At 42.8% G+C, this 13,292-nt stretch overlaps 1 protein-coding gene and 2 long non-coding RNA genes across 7 annotated transcripts in view; 1 reads left to right on the plus strand and 2 right to left on the minus strand.

The window, feature by feature from the left end:
- Nucleotides 1-1,131: 1,131 nt before the first annotated feature.
- Nucleotides 1,132-7,789, minus strand: SPCS3 (signal peptidase complex subunit 3). Its single transcript, XM_083756087.1, has 5 exons — nucleotides 7,311-7,789; nucleotides 4,668-4,743; nucleotides 2,895-2,969; nucleotides 2,136-2,251; nucleotides 1,132-1,278 (listed from the first exon to the last, which is right to left on the minus strand). Exons 1-5 carry the CDS (start codon nucleotides 7,451-7,453, stop codon nucleotides 1,146-1,148), a joined length of 543 nt encoding a protein of 180 aa, XP_083612213.1. The 5' UTR covers nucleotides 7,454-7,789; the 3' UTR covers nucleotides 1,132-1,145.
- Nucleotides 4,739-7,495, plus strand: LOC310852577. Its single transcript, XR_014568283.1, has 2 exons — nucleotides 4,739-5,640; nucleotides 6,064-7,495. It is a non-coding gene; the product is annotated as an uncharacterized lncRNA (long non-coding RNA).
- Nucleotides 7,790-10,522: 2,733 nt separating the features above from the next.
- Nucleotides 10,523-13,292, minus strand: part of LOC310852526 — a 31,908-nt gene continuing 29,138 nt past the window's right edge. For 4 of the 5 annotated variants that reach the window (XR_014568205.1, XR_014568206.1, XR_014568207.1 and 1 more), the window contains one exon: nucleotides 13,259-13,288. This is a non-coding gene — a long non-coding RNA (uncharacterized lncRNA). Of the gene's footprint in view, nucleotides 11,186-13,258; nucleotides 13,289-13,292 lie in introns of those variants that run through there. The other variant, XR_014568204.1, reaches the window with a different exon arrangement.

The following is a 13,292-nucleotide window of genomic DNA, read 5'->3' on the forward strand; positions in this document are numbered from 1 at the left end:
CTACAACATTTTATTTCTAGACACCGTGAAGTGTTTTCTGAAATGTCACATTAAATTTTTATCAACAAGTCAATATACCGTATTTTTCGCCCCATAGGGCGCACCTAGTTTTTTTTGGAGGGGGGAAATAACCCCCCCCCCAGGTGCGGGGTTGGGGTGGGGGAAGCACGAGCTTCCCCCGACCCCAGAACAGGCTGCTATCTGCAAGCCTAGGGAGCCCGGCGGGAACTCCCGCTGGGCTCCCCAGGCTTGCGGATAGCTTCCTGAAGCCTAGAGAGCGAGAGGGGTCGGTGCGCACCGACCCCTCTCGCCCTCCAGGCTTCAGCGAAAGCCTGCATTCACCCCATAGGACGCACACACATTTCCCCTTCATTTTTGGAGGGGGAAAAGTGCGTCCTATAGGGCGAAAAATACGGTAAGCAGCAGCTGGTAACCTCAGATATTTTCCTTAAGTTCCTTTTGAGTTCTCATAATCATCTTTCTTTACTTGAAAACTAGTGCTGGAATACTGAAATTACTTCTTATACATCAGCTGAAGATGTACCTATCTTTGCAGGCCTACAGTAATGATTGAGAGGTACTTGCTACTGAAGAGCTTGCAATTTCTTGACTTTTGTGTGTTTAAATGCTTCTATTTTGATATCTGGTTTATTCTATTGTTTCACAGACTTTGTATTATATGCTTACATTTTGCAATGAACATATTGTCTGAGAACCTTTTATTAAGGTCTTTTAATTTCGTCATAGCTTTGGATCTGAAATCTCAAGACAAACATCTCCTACCTATAGGGAAATGTGACAGACTGGAGGGAAACATGAACTCTCAATACATTCAAACCAAATGAACTGTTTCTGGTTTCAAAAAGTTTTATTTGTAAGAAAGGTATTACCTGTCCTGATAACCAGAACAATAACTTTTTGCCCAAAATTTAAAACAACTATTCACCTTTCCTTGAGATTTCAAGTTCATTTTTTTGAATTGAAAGTTGAAAATAAACCAGACAAATTATTTTCCTTCCATCTCAGCTAAACCTAAAGAAACTCAGTACAGTACCTTTGAATTGAGGTGGGCGGGAGACGAAAAAGCGATAAAATTTATAATGTACAAGTATAAAAATATGTTACTCAAGGTTCAGCATAATAATTTAATAGCTTTTTGCCGTTTTATAAGTATCTGGGAATGGAACAGATATGTGTCCTGCTCCTGTCACAAGAGGTAGGATGCCAGCATTTGGTACGACATTCCATGAAAGAGTCAATGTGATGTTTCTGTTGCCCCTGCAATTTGAACACAGTATTAGTAGGATCATTTGAATACTCTAAGCAGTGTACATTGCAATAAATGCTGCAGCATGCAGGACCATGTATGCCAGCATTAAGAATTCATTAATCTTATTTATCATACAATCTATTGGCCACATGCAAGGGACCAATTTTTCTCACCAAGAAACTATGACAATGATATTTATGATACTTTGCATCTTAAAAACATACCAAACTCTAGATGCGCTAATCTGCAGAAAGTGTCCTCAAAGAGATTACTGTTAAGCGTTGGAAGTGCTGCAGATCTCAAGAGGACTTGAGAAAACTAATGTATTGAACCCTAAATCCAGAAACAGAAGCACTATAAAAAGTAGAAATTCTGTGAGCCCTTGTAAACCCTCTTTCTGGTTGCTGCTTTCCTTCCATCATTTCCAATGTTTCTTATATAAGAACCCTCTCCTAATATAACTGTTCCCCGTGCATCTTGCTCCCCATCCCCACCCTGCTCATTGCCTCATCCCTCGTGCTAATTGGTTTCATCTGCTTAGCTGCTGTAGGTTAGATTGTGCTTGCAAGTTTCGACAGCTTCCAGCTGGCACAACCACATTAAATGTGGCTGCAAAAGACACAAGGGGAACTCAAATTTTGCACATAGTAAGTTATGTGAACTATGGCTGTTTGCAAAATGCGTTATATTGACAGAAAGCCTGTGATAAGAAAATGTTATTCCACTAAAAGAATGTAGATGACAACATGAGCGCATTCCTGAAGGTCACCATTCTTCTCTCTGCTGATGAGTTCTCTCAGCTACATCACTGCATACATATCACAAATACATAATCAAAACAAATACAGGAAGGGAATTTACTCACTTGAGACCATTTCCATCATCAAAGAAGAAGTATTTTGATTTCATGTCTTTCAACAGCAGCTTTGGGTTATCCCCTCTTAAAATAATTTTGTCCCAGAGGACAACCTGGTTCAAAGCCTGCAATTAAAGTTGCCATTAATCACTAAAAGGAATAGAAAATGGCAAAAATTTCTCATCAAGGAAGCTGAACATGGAGATAGCCATTCACACAGGGCTTGAGGGCTTTCTTTCAGTGATATTGTAAGAGTTGTAGGCTCAAAAGTAAACTGCATAGTAAAGCATCGGCAAAAAAAAAATCCTTCCTGAAAAAACATTGTAGCATTACAATAAAAAGAAGTAAACAGTTAATGAACTGTTCAATTTCCGAGGCGCGTTTGAAAACCGAAGCAGTTACTTCCGGGTTTTCAGCGTTCAAAACCGAAACATTCGACTTCCGAGACGTTAAAAAACCAAGGTACCACTGTAGTGTTAATGTTTAGTCTTATGATAAGTATTGCAAGTTTTATCGTAAGTGCTGCAACTGGATTTTTATGAACTCTGCCAATCCTGAATGTATTGGATTTGTGACCATTATGCTCACTTGCCTCAGTAGCAGTAAAAGCTCTGCTGAATGAAGTACAATTGCCTCTGGTCTATTTGGGGGGTGGGAGGGACTCTGCTACGCGTTTAAGTTTTTTGCTGCTCCCCCTTCGTGAGTCGACAGAAATAACTATACAATTAGTATGCATTTCCATTTAACTAATTTACAAGTTATACTTACATTGTTCTTTGTTGAATATTCTGCTGATAAATACAGAAATAATTGTTTCACATTCCAGTCAAATATACTGTGCAGATGTGTGAACGTTAAGGAACATATTTTGTTTCAAATTTTGAATATTTTCAAAAACATTCATTCAGTGCAGATCAACTATCCAAGCATTTTAAAGCAGAAATGTTCTATTCAGAAAGCATTTCTCAACTTAAGGCTTTTCTCTGTGATAAACAACATATTAACTGAGGATTCATGACATTTTAATTTCTGTAGATCAAGACCAGCAGCTTTACTTTTGTAAAAAAAGAAAACTGCTAAAGGTTCTTATTTTTGTGTTGGGGGAATAAGAGACAGAAAGGAAGGGGTGATCACCCACCATTTCCAAATCTATTTAACTCCCCAGCATTCTTCCATGAGTCCCAATTCTTATTTCTTTTTTTAAAAAAAATCTTCAAAAGGAAATGGATTATTCATATTATTTCAAATAAACAATTTTTGCTCATTTTAAAACATTTTTATTCCACATTACCTTAGATGCTGCTTACAATCAATAAAAGAAATACTATCAGATACTGGTATTAAATAGGTAATAGAATATATGCATGTCAGTCCTGTTTATTCCAGCTATAGGACTGAGAAATTTGGGATTTTGAAGAAGCAAAGCCAAAGTCTCTTACGTACTAGAGTTCTAGGCCAGTATCCAATGACTAGTACAACTAGTTCAGTTTTCATATTTGTGTAACCCAAACAGCATTTCCTTATTCTACATAGCAAACTACAGGTGAAGCTGAAGGGACTTTCTAATATGACACTGAGTATGCTGTTTCAAGACAAGAAATCCCACTGGGATAATGAAAACACTTAGGGCAGGCCTGCATAACGTAGGGTCTGTGTGCAAATTGCAGTTCCCTGGGGAAACTTCTAACTGAAACACTTGTCCACTGTTGTTTTCACTCTTTATGGAAACACCTGCAGATTGCAGGTACCTGAAAATAGCAAGGGGTGGGCGCTCAGCTGCTTCCTGGACTCAGGGCTGCATGGCTGAGTTTGTGCCAGTTTTCCTGTCCTGTTTCAACCAGGCAGCCATACTAGGCAATGAGAGGGGGTAGGACCAGCAGCAGAGCAAAAAGCAAGACTGGAGGGAAAGGATGTGGGTGAAAAGAGAGGAAGGGGGGGCACACAATTTGGTGAGGAGAGAAAACAGGAACAGTTGTGACAGAGAGAAAGCAAAGCAAAAATAATGGGCAAGAAAATAGGGGCTAACAAAATGTGGTATTGTTTTCCATGAATAACTTTGTGGCATGGTCCCCTTCTGTTTGTGTTTTGTTTTTTAATGTAAACATTTGTGTTCAGAGTATCCATGGTTAGCTTTAACCATCATTTAACACCAGATTTATAAATTGGTTTGCAAATACTTGGCAACCTTCAGTAATACAACACCATAGTGCTAAAAGGGAAGGAAGGGGAATTCACCACTGAGATAAAAGAAGCGTGCAAGCTGGTAGCCCACTCAACCATGGTTAAGTAATCAGGCGTGTTACATCAGCACCACGCTAAAGAATCAGGTATCATTATGACATTAATAACAATGCTGTAGTTGAGAAAACACTCCAATATAAACCAAAAATTCTAGCCTTAAATATCTGTATCATGTATTCTCCATTCTCAGCTTATGTTAGAAGTAGCTTCAAAGTATAGATTTTTTGTTTTCTCACCCTCTAGTAATCAGTACTTAAAAACAGGATTTATTCTGAAGCTCTACAAATTTTTATGAAGGATATCTGCAGTAATGTCAAAAGTAATGATTCCAAGGTCACTTCTTTCTCCAGGTCCAGTGAAGTCTTCTACATTTTTCCTAAAAACACACAAAAAACCACATTATTCAAACTTCTCTGCAGCTGGCACAAGATAATATTAGTGTCTTCAGAGAAAGGATACTCTTTTTCAGTGGAAAAAAATGGGAAACATAGACGGTGCTGAGGCTGGTCCCTTGTAACAAAATGTAGAATGAACAATAATAATTACAGTTTAAATATACTTCATGAAGTTGACTTATCTTAGAATCCAAGCCAATAACTTAACTTGGATATTTTAAACATGCATATCTAAACATTTTCCAAAATTTGGAAAAATTAAAAGTTTTAAACAAATATTCCCTTAGAGAATGCAAATGTTCTGTAAGTCATAAAGTATTATGGCTACACAAATGTTTACAGGGTTGTGTTTGGAGGATTCCACTGTTGAAGTAGCAAGGCCATCTTATTTGTAATAAGGAAGTTACTTTGTGCCAGAGGGCAAATGGGAGGACCCCCTCCCTCACCTGGCTGGTAGTGAGAAGACAAAAGCTATAGTGAGAGAGCGAGAGCTGTGCTAGAAGCAAGCAGAAGTCAGAGAGTGAAAGTCATGCCTGATTTCTGCTGGAATCCAAGGCTGTGAATATGGGAGAAGCAAGACCTTCTGGTATGTTAATGCTGTGAGTCCCTCCATCATAGGGGTGTGTGTGTGTGTGTGTGTGTGTGTGTGTGTGTGTGTGTAGATAAACCAGACATCCTAAAGACATCAGTCAGTCTCTACTGTCCCTAGGAATGAGGAAACCAAACCCTGGGCAAGAGCCTGGAACGCTCACACCGCTCAGACATTGGGGTAGCGTGCAACATTATGCAGGGCAGCAGAAGGGAACTTAGGAGTTGGGCAAGAAATTTAGGCAAAAGTGAGCCAAGTGAATGTCACCTGTGATTTCAATAATGTATTTGTTGTTGTTGTTTAGTCGTTTAGTCATGTCCGACTCTTCGTGACCCCATGGACCAGAGAACGCCAGGCACCTCTGTCCTCCACTGCCTCCTGCAGTTTGGTCAAACTCATGCTGGTAACCTCAAAAACACTATCCAACCATCTCATCCTCTGTCGCCCCCTTCTCCTTGTGCCCTCCATCTTTCCCAACATCAGGGTCTTCTCCAGGGAGTCTTCTCTTCTCATGAGGTGGCCAAAGTACTGGAGCCTCAGCTTCACAATCTGTCCTTCCAGTGAGCACTCAGGGTTGATTTCCTTCAGTATGGAGAGGTTTGATCTTCTTGCAGTCCATGGGACTCTCCAGTCCCATAATTCAAAAGCATCAATTCTTCGGCGATCAGCCTTCTTTATGGTCCAGCTCTCACTTCCATACAATAATGTATAGGCTACATAATTTAATTTCCTTTACCTTACGAGTTATAGTTATCATAGCCATTGTGCGATGATGACATTTGGCAACTAATGTTAATGTTCTTGCCAAGAGGCACAATGCGAGAGAACACCAGCACAAATCTAATTCTCCATGCACTGCTATGCTTTTATTCATGAAGAGCAGTCACATTTAGCACATTTTAATAGCACAGAGTATGATGTTTGAAGCCCATAATTTAACACATTCAGCTGAGATGTTCCTACTTAGCTCCAAATGCACCAAGGAACGTAAAATCAGTATGCAAGCACCACAAATGATGCACGGCAATCTATGAAACCTCAGAGCAACACCAATCAGTAATGCTGAGAGCAGGACTTGTGTTTGTCAGAACAGCACGGGAATTTGCTGTAAAACAACACTGCCCCCCCACCCCAACTGCATGGAAACAGGCATATGCTTGGCAATATGCTGCCAGGGCAACAGCCACTGACGTGTGCTAAACCCAATAGCCGAGTTGCCTTTCTATGCACACCCTGGAGGGAGCCTGCCAGAGGGCGGACACTACAGCACCAGAGAGTTCGTGGTGCTCACTCATTGGCTCGCACAAAGGGGAAATGAGAGAACAGGAAGGAAAGGTCTACTGTTCTGAGACCCATAATCGACAAAGAGAAAAGGGAATCCAAACTTAGGTGATAACACAGAGAACAACGGGCGATTATTGCAGGATCAATAATACACAACGCTTTTATCCGTCTACAATGACAACCCCATTTAACATGAACATTCCATTGTGCGACTTATTTGCAGCAGGGATGGGACTGATGTGTGTGTGTGTGGGGGGAAATAATAATACTTGCAGGGAGGTGGGGTAACACATCAGCCACTGCCATGGGCGCACACAAAGACATCCTGATAAGTTATGCCCCCGCCCCAAATCACTTCGAGGACCACAGGTGAATATTAATGGAGCGAAGGGAGATGGCTCGTTGCAAAACTAACGTTTTGCACGTGAGAGATGCTCCACAAGGGGGGGTGGAGGATTTTTTTTGGGGGGGTGAAGGGAGAATACTTTGAAGCAAGTCAGGCTTCGCCTCCTTCTGCACCCCAATCTCCTCGCCCCACATCCTTGCTGAGAAAGGGGTGAGAAGGGGAACCTTTTCCGCCCACTACTCGAAAGACTTCGAAGAGGCTCAGCCCCCAGGAGGAAGAGGAGGAGGAAGAAGAGAGGACCCCCAACCCTCCCCTCGCCCCTCACTCACAGCATGACCCGCGAGACGGCGATGCTGACGGGCACCGTGCGCTCTTTGAAGGCGGTGGTGATGAAGCAGCCGAAGGTCAGCGCCGCCATCACGCTCAGCGAGAAGGCGAAGAGAGAGTTGGCGCGGGTCAGGACGGTGTTCATCTCTCCCGCCGGCCGCTCCGGCCTTCACCACACACACCAACACGCACGCTCGCTCCGGCCCTCTTCGCCTGCCTGCCGGTCGCGCCACCCGCCTCCGCCGTCTCAAGCGCGCAGGCAGGACCAGCGAGCGAGCCTCGGGTGGCGGGGAAGCGGGAGGAGGGGAAGGGAGCTGCTGCTGCCGCTGCCGCCACCGCCGCGTGGCTGAAAGGGAAAGGAGGCCCGAAACGGCCGCCGAAAAGCCGAGCCCGCCCAGTCGCCCGCGCGAGGAGGAGCCCAGCCAGCGTCCCTGCGCCTCCCTTCCCTCCGCCCTAGCTCGGCCTGCCCGGAAGTCCCATCGGCCTCCAAGAGTCGCTTCCGCCCGCCCGCCGCCGCTGCAAGAAAAAGAGATAAAAAAGGGCAGAGTGATAGTAGGGGAACCACCTTCTGGCATAGAATAGTCGGAGCGTCACGGCGTGTCCGCGCTCGAGTGAACGGAGAACGGCGGCGGCGGCGGCATTCCGGGGCGGAAGGGCAAGAAAGCGGCTACCTTCGCCTCCGCTGCAGCCCTTGCACAGCTGTCAACGATTACCTTTTTTTAAGGGAAATTCCCTTATTCCAAATAGGATTCCTCGCAAGAAAAGGGAGAAGCTGACAGCTATGAGCCCGAGGGGTGCATTTGCCATGCAAGGTGAATGTCAGAAGTCAGCTCAATAGGGCTTGTGCGTTTAGAGATCGCAAGCCCTAATTATATGGACATTAGCTTATCTGCATATCTTGGTTTGTACAGTACTGTAATCCTTCTGCCTGCATCTTGATGACATGCCTCATTCGTGTAGTACCGCGATGGAAACATTTGCTGGTGAAGTTTCATTTCGCTAATAAAGATGCTTTTTAAAAAAAGAAAAAGAAAAGAAAAGACTGAATCGGTTTTCTAAACAAACCTTTGTTAGAGAGTTATTTTAAGTCATTATTAACTTCCTCCACCGCCTGCACTGTGGAGATCGTGAGGTTTGCTCCCGTGAGAATGCGCGGAGCTGTGATACAGGATTGTGATATAAATCACTTTCAGGTACAATCCACCCACTTGCAGCTACACCGAAGTTGAATGAATTGTGGCAAGGTCTATAGTAAACTCGGAAAAGCGGACTATAGTAAACTCTCACTATAGCTCTCAGCTACCCCATCTTCAGGGAGGGGGGCAATGAACAATGGACATTTTGTAGGGCATTTAAAAAACCCTTTAAAATAAAATAACCCAAAGAAGACTTGACATTGGAGAAACTTAAACTTAGTCCGTCCTTCTAGAGGAGGACGCGCGTTGCTCCCAAATCACTGCACCGAAAAAAACCCGGAACATCTCCCCTGTTGCTGGCTTATGAGCAACTGCCTTGTTACCACTCTGAAGGTAAATAGTCAAGGCGTCAAAAATAGCCAGGAAATCCGGTCTGCAGGCAAAGGAACAGTCTAAACTGCCTTATGGTCGTCTCCTGTTATATATAACCCGCTGCTAGTCGCCGCAGGTAGCGAGTGCCGCCTGACTGCTGTCTGCTGAAAAAGCAGCTTTTCGAATCCACCTATGAACTGATCTGTATGGAGGGAAGTCGAGCTTCTACACACGGAAATGCAATGCAGTGCCTTCCCCTTAACAAGCTGTTCAAGTGACAAGGCTTATGGGTGCCTGAACGCTCTCACGTGGGGAGTGTGTGTTTTAATTCAGTATATTTTGACATCCTGGCTAGGATCTAAGAAAAGCAGGAACTAGTTTAATAAGCCCGTGCAAAAACTGTTTGCTTTAAACACTAGCTCCCCATGCTGCAAATCAAGCAAGTTTGGGTTTTGTTTTAATTAAGAGTTTCAAAGTAATTTGGTTTGGAGGAGGAACTTTTCAAAGAGGCGAAGTTAAAAATTCCACTGAATTCAATTACCGTAGATCCTAGAATATTACCTGCAATATGTGGCTCCTAAAGATACAGGGAAATGCCTCATCTATATCATATTAGCAACCAGTAAGGATTCTTTATGCAAAAAGCAGAGGCAGGGGAAATAGCTCCCATTTAAGAGAACGTACATCAAGGATAGCAAAATCCCCTGGATTTTATGGGTACAATATGGCAGGCAAAAGAGGCAGAGATCTGAATGAGCAGTATGCAATAATTTTTGAAATAGTAAATAGTGGAAGATGAGACGTTCACCTTTCTGTTTAACAGAATATGTGATCATAGAGCTTCCACAAATTACGATGCTCCTGAGCTGTGTATAATTTCTTAAATAATATGTGTTTTTCTTCCTTAAGTAATTGTTTATGGATTTATTTGTTTTTTTCTTGACAACTTTAATGGTTATTTACCACCTATAATTACTATTTTACTTATGTGGGCTTGGTTTCTTAATTAGGACTATTTGTGTTTTTTCGTAGTAATATTTTATTTATTAAGTTGCCACGATTTATTATGAACTGTTAGAATTGGTTAACATTTTTAACATTTCTTTTGCTAAGCTGACAAAAAGGGAAAGTCAGGGGCAAAAGAGAGGAAGGACCCAAGACTCAAACCCCGACTGAAACATCACAGATCAGTTTCTTTACCATTCAGCTCCAGCAGCATCAGACAAGCATCAGGGAGAAACACAGGGTCTGTAGGAGGAGCATGGCTTTTTTTTACGTTTCGCATACGAGACATCCCTAATTTAAATCCAGTATACCCTAGGAAAAAGTATAGGGTTTTGAATGGCACTGAAGCCATTCACCTGGCTCCTGCATGGCCCAGCCAGCTTTTGGTCCACTCTCTTGCATCCCACATAACTCCTCCCGCTTTTCTGATAGGCCAGCTCTGCTAGGAAACATCTTCATAAGCTTCATTGCTCCCCTTATCCTTAGCCAACTGCCTCATAGACCCTGATGGCAACATCCACCCACCTGTGCACCTTGAGAGGCCTACCTGAGTGAGCAAAAGTAGAGAGCCCACTGCCCCTGAGGTCATCACGCTGCCTGTGTCCTCCCTAGGGCCATCAGAAGCCAAGCCAAATTAGAGAGATCCAACTTTTGAGCTTATGAGGAAAGGCCACTAAATAATGGAGGAATTATTTAGTGGCCTTTCCTCATAAGCTCAAAAGTTGGATCTCTCTTTCCAAAGGTTGGCTCTCCAACAGCCCCCTGGTTTTTTTATCTGCCGTTTTGTCTGTAGCAACTCCTTAACTGGAGGCTGGCTCTTCCCTGACCCTGTCTTGGAGAACGTTTTCCCGCTCATGCACTCCTTTTCCCGCTCATGCACTGCCAATCATGTTACCAAGCAGCAGCTGTGCTGGGCTTTGTGTTTGTTTTGTGCTGCCAGACATTTCTAACCTCGTGACTAGTTCATGTGGCAGTTTTTTCCTTCTGCCTAGAGCCTTTCCATGCACGATTGTTTCCCCGTTTCGTTCTCCCTGACTTCTCACTGTTAATCTCAAGTGTTGTAAACAGGCCAGGTGGGATGTTTTGAGAATGGGTAGCATAATTAGCCTGCGTTTGTTCTCCCTGTGACCTTGCATATCTCAGAGTGCCTTTTGCTTCACCATATGTAGGTAAGCTCTGTTGGTTACTTCCCCTTTTGATCTGGCAGCAGCGGCATGCCTGTCACAGCTACTGCTTTGGGATGGAATTCTGCAAACAGCTGTCAGATAAGAGATGGATTGGTGTACTGGCTGGCGATATCACAAAGGCACTGAAGCTGCCACCCACCTCTGCGGCTCTGAAGTGGCTCACCCTAGATGCAATTCCTGGAGAAAGAAGAGATATGAAAGGCTCTCTCTGGGGTCAGTGGTTGTAGATTACTCAAGCACAGAATATTATTTATCTTTCCTAAAGCTTTTAAACAAGCAATACTACTTCTGCGCACACTACTGAAGAGGACAGGCTCACATTAGTGTTGCACACTCCACTTCTCCATGCACTGAGGTGTAGGAGCACAGCACTTACCAAGATTTAGAAGGCAACTGCAGAGTTATTGGCATTTTATGTTTGAGGGTGGGCTTTTTCTGTTTTTTTACACAATTATACAGGTTGAAGGTAGGTGGAGGTACAGCTTAAACATTCCAAAAGACAATCAGAGTTCACTGTTTCCACATCAGATCTTTAAGGATACACTCAGCACCACAAAATGCTGTTAATTCAGAGTCCAAGAGATTGGGTACAGTATCTCTGTTTCCCCCCCAAACCATAGTTTGTCTTCTGTGCTATTTCTTGCACAGAATCCAAATGATTCTCCAGTTACTTCCTAGGCCATTTATCTGTAATATCCCTAACAAAGGAGATACTTGCCAGGGCCATCCTGTTTAAACCCCAAAGCTTCAAACCCTAGAAAGTTGGAATAGCTATCAGGCAAACATGACTCTGTTTCTTTTAAACAGGGGTGACCTGGTGGAGGAGAGAGTCTAGTCTTTTGCATCACGCCTTAGTTTCTCAACCCCCTTTTTTTAAACAAAAATCCCAAAACCATCATTTTCCCTGCAAGGCAGCTTTCTCTTTGAAAGTCTGCTTAAATTTGCATATATATATATATATATATATATATATATATATATATATTTGCATATACAAATTTGTATCATTCGTTTGTGTCCCAGGTGTTTTAAGAACTTGATGACACCTCTGCTTTCAAGACCATATTAGTATTTGAGAATGTGTACATTAGTAGAAATCTGAAACACAGCCTTAGTTGCACAAGCTCATATTAAATGGTATTTCAAGCAAAGCCATTGGTGTTTAAACATACATCCAAATTGTTAAACAACATTCATTATAACAGGCATAGACAAATGTATCCAAAATTGCATCAGCTTTCTTCCCTTTCAGGGATCTGTCCTAGGCACAGCCTAGTTAACACACCAAGCCCTTTTTCCTGGCTTGGCTTTCCATTTCATTCTAATTTAACCGAACTCATCCTTTTAAAAGAAATATGTTGAGAAAATGTAAGAACATCACTATATATATATATATATATATGCTTTCGTAGATTTTCACGGGTACAGGAATGCAGGTTTTGGTGTCCTCGGGTGTCTTCCCGTGTAAAAGTTGGGGTGTCTAGGCGACGTTTCGACGAGGTCTCACTCGTCATCTTCAGGCTGGTGCTTTCGGCTTCTTGTTACTGGAACAGAGCGGGATCTCAATGTTTGAGTTCCTATAAATACTGTAGAGGGGGTGTGGTGTCTAGCCTCCAATGTTCTGGGCAGAGAGGAAGTTCCCAGGCTAGTGTGCCTTTTCTTCTTTTGTTCCTTAATTACTTGAGAGATACCTTGAGTGATTTCTTGAGTGATATCCTGAGTCCACACCTAATGACCCACCTAAGTGGTACTCAGGATATCACTCAAGAAATCACTCAAGGTATCTCTCAAGTAATTAAGGAACAAAAGAAGAAAAGGCACACTAGCCTGGGAACTTCCTCTCTGCCCAGAACATTGGAGGCTAGACACCACACCCCCTCTACAGTATTTATAGGAACTCAAACATTGAGATCCCGCTCTGTTCCAGTAACAAGAAGCCGAAAGCACCAGCCTGAAGATGACGAGTGAGACCTCGTCGAAACGTCGCCTAGACACCCCAACTTTTACACGGGAAGACACCCGAGGACACCAAAACCTGCATATATATATATATATATATATATATATATATATGATCCAACAAAAGTGTGTATGTGTGTTTATCACATTTTGAGGGAGGGTGACAATCTTCTTTCGGATTCAAAACAAAAAAAATTGCTTCCAGTAGCACCTTAAAGACCAACTAAGTTAGTTCTTGGTATGAGCTTTCGTGTGCATGCACACTTCTTCAGATACACTCTTCAGATACAATTCTTTCAGATTGACAGCAGGTGGTTAAAACTGT

The sequence above is a fragment of the Podarcis gaigeae genome (assembly GCF_964106915.1).
Source record: "Podarcis gaigeae genome assembly, chromosome: 9".
NCBI lineage: Eukaryota > Metazoa > Chordata > Lepidosauria > Squamata > Lacertidae > Podarcis > Podarcis gaigeae.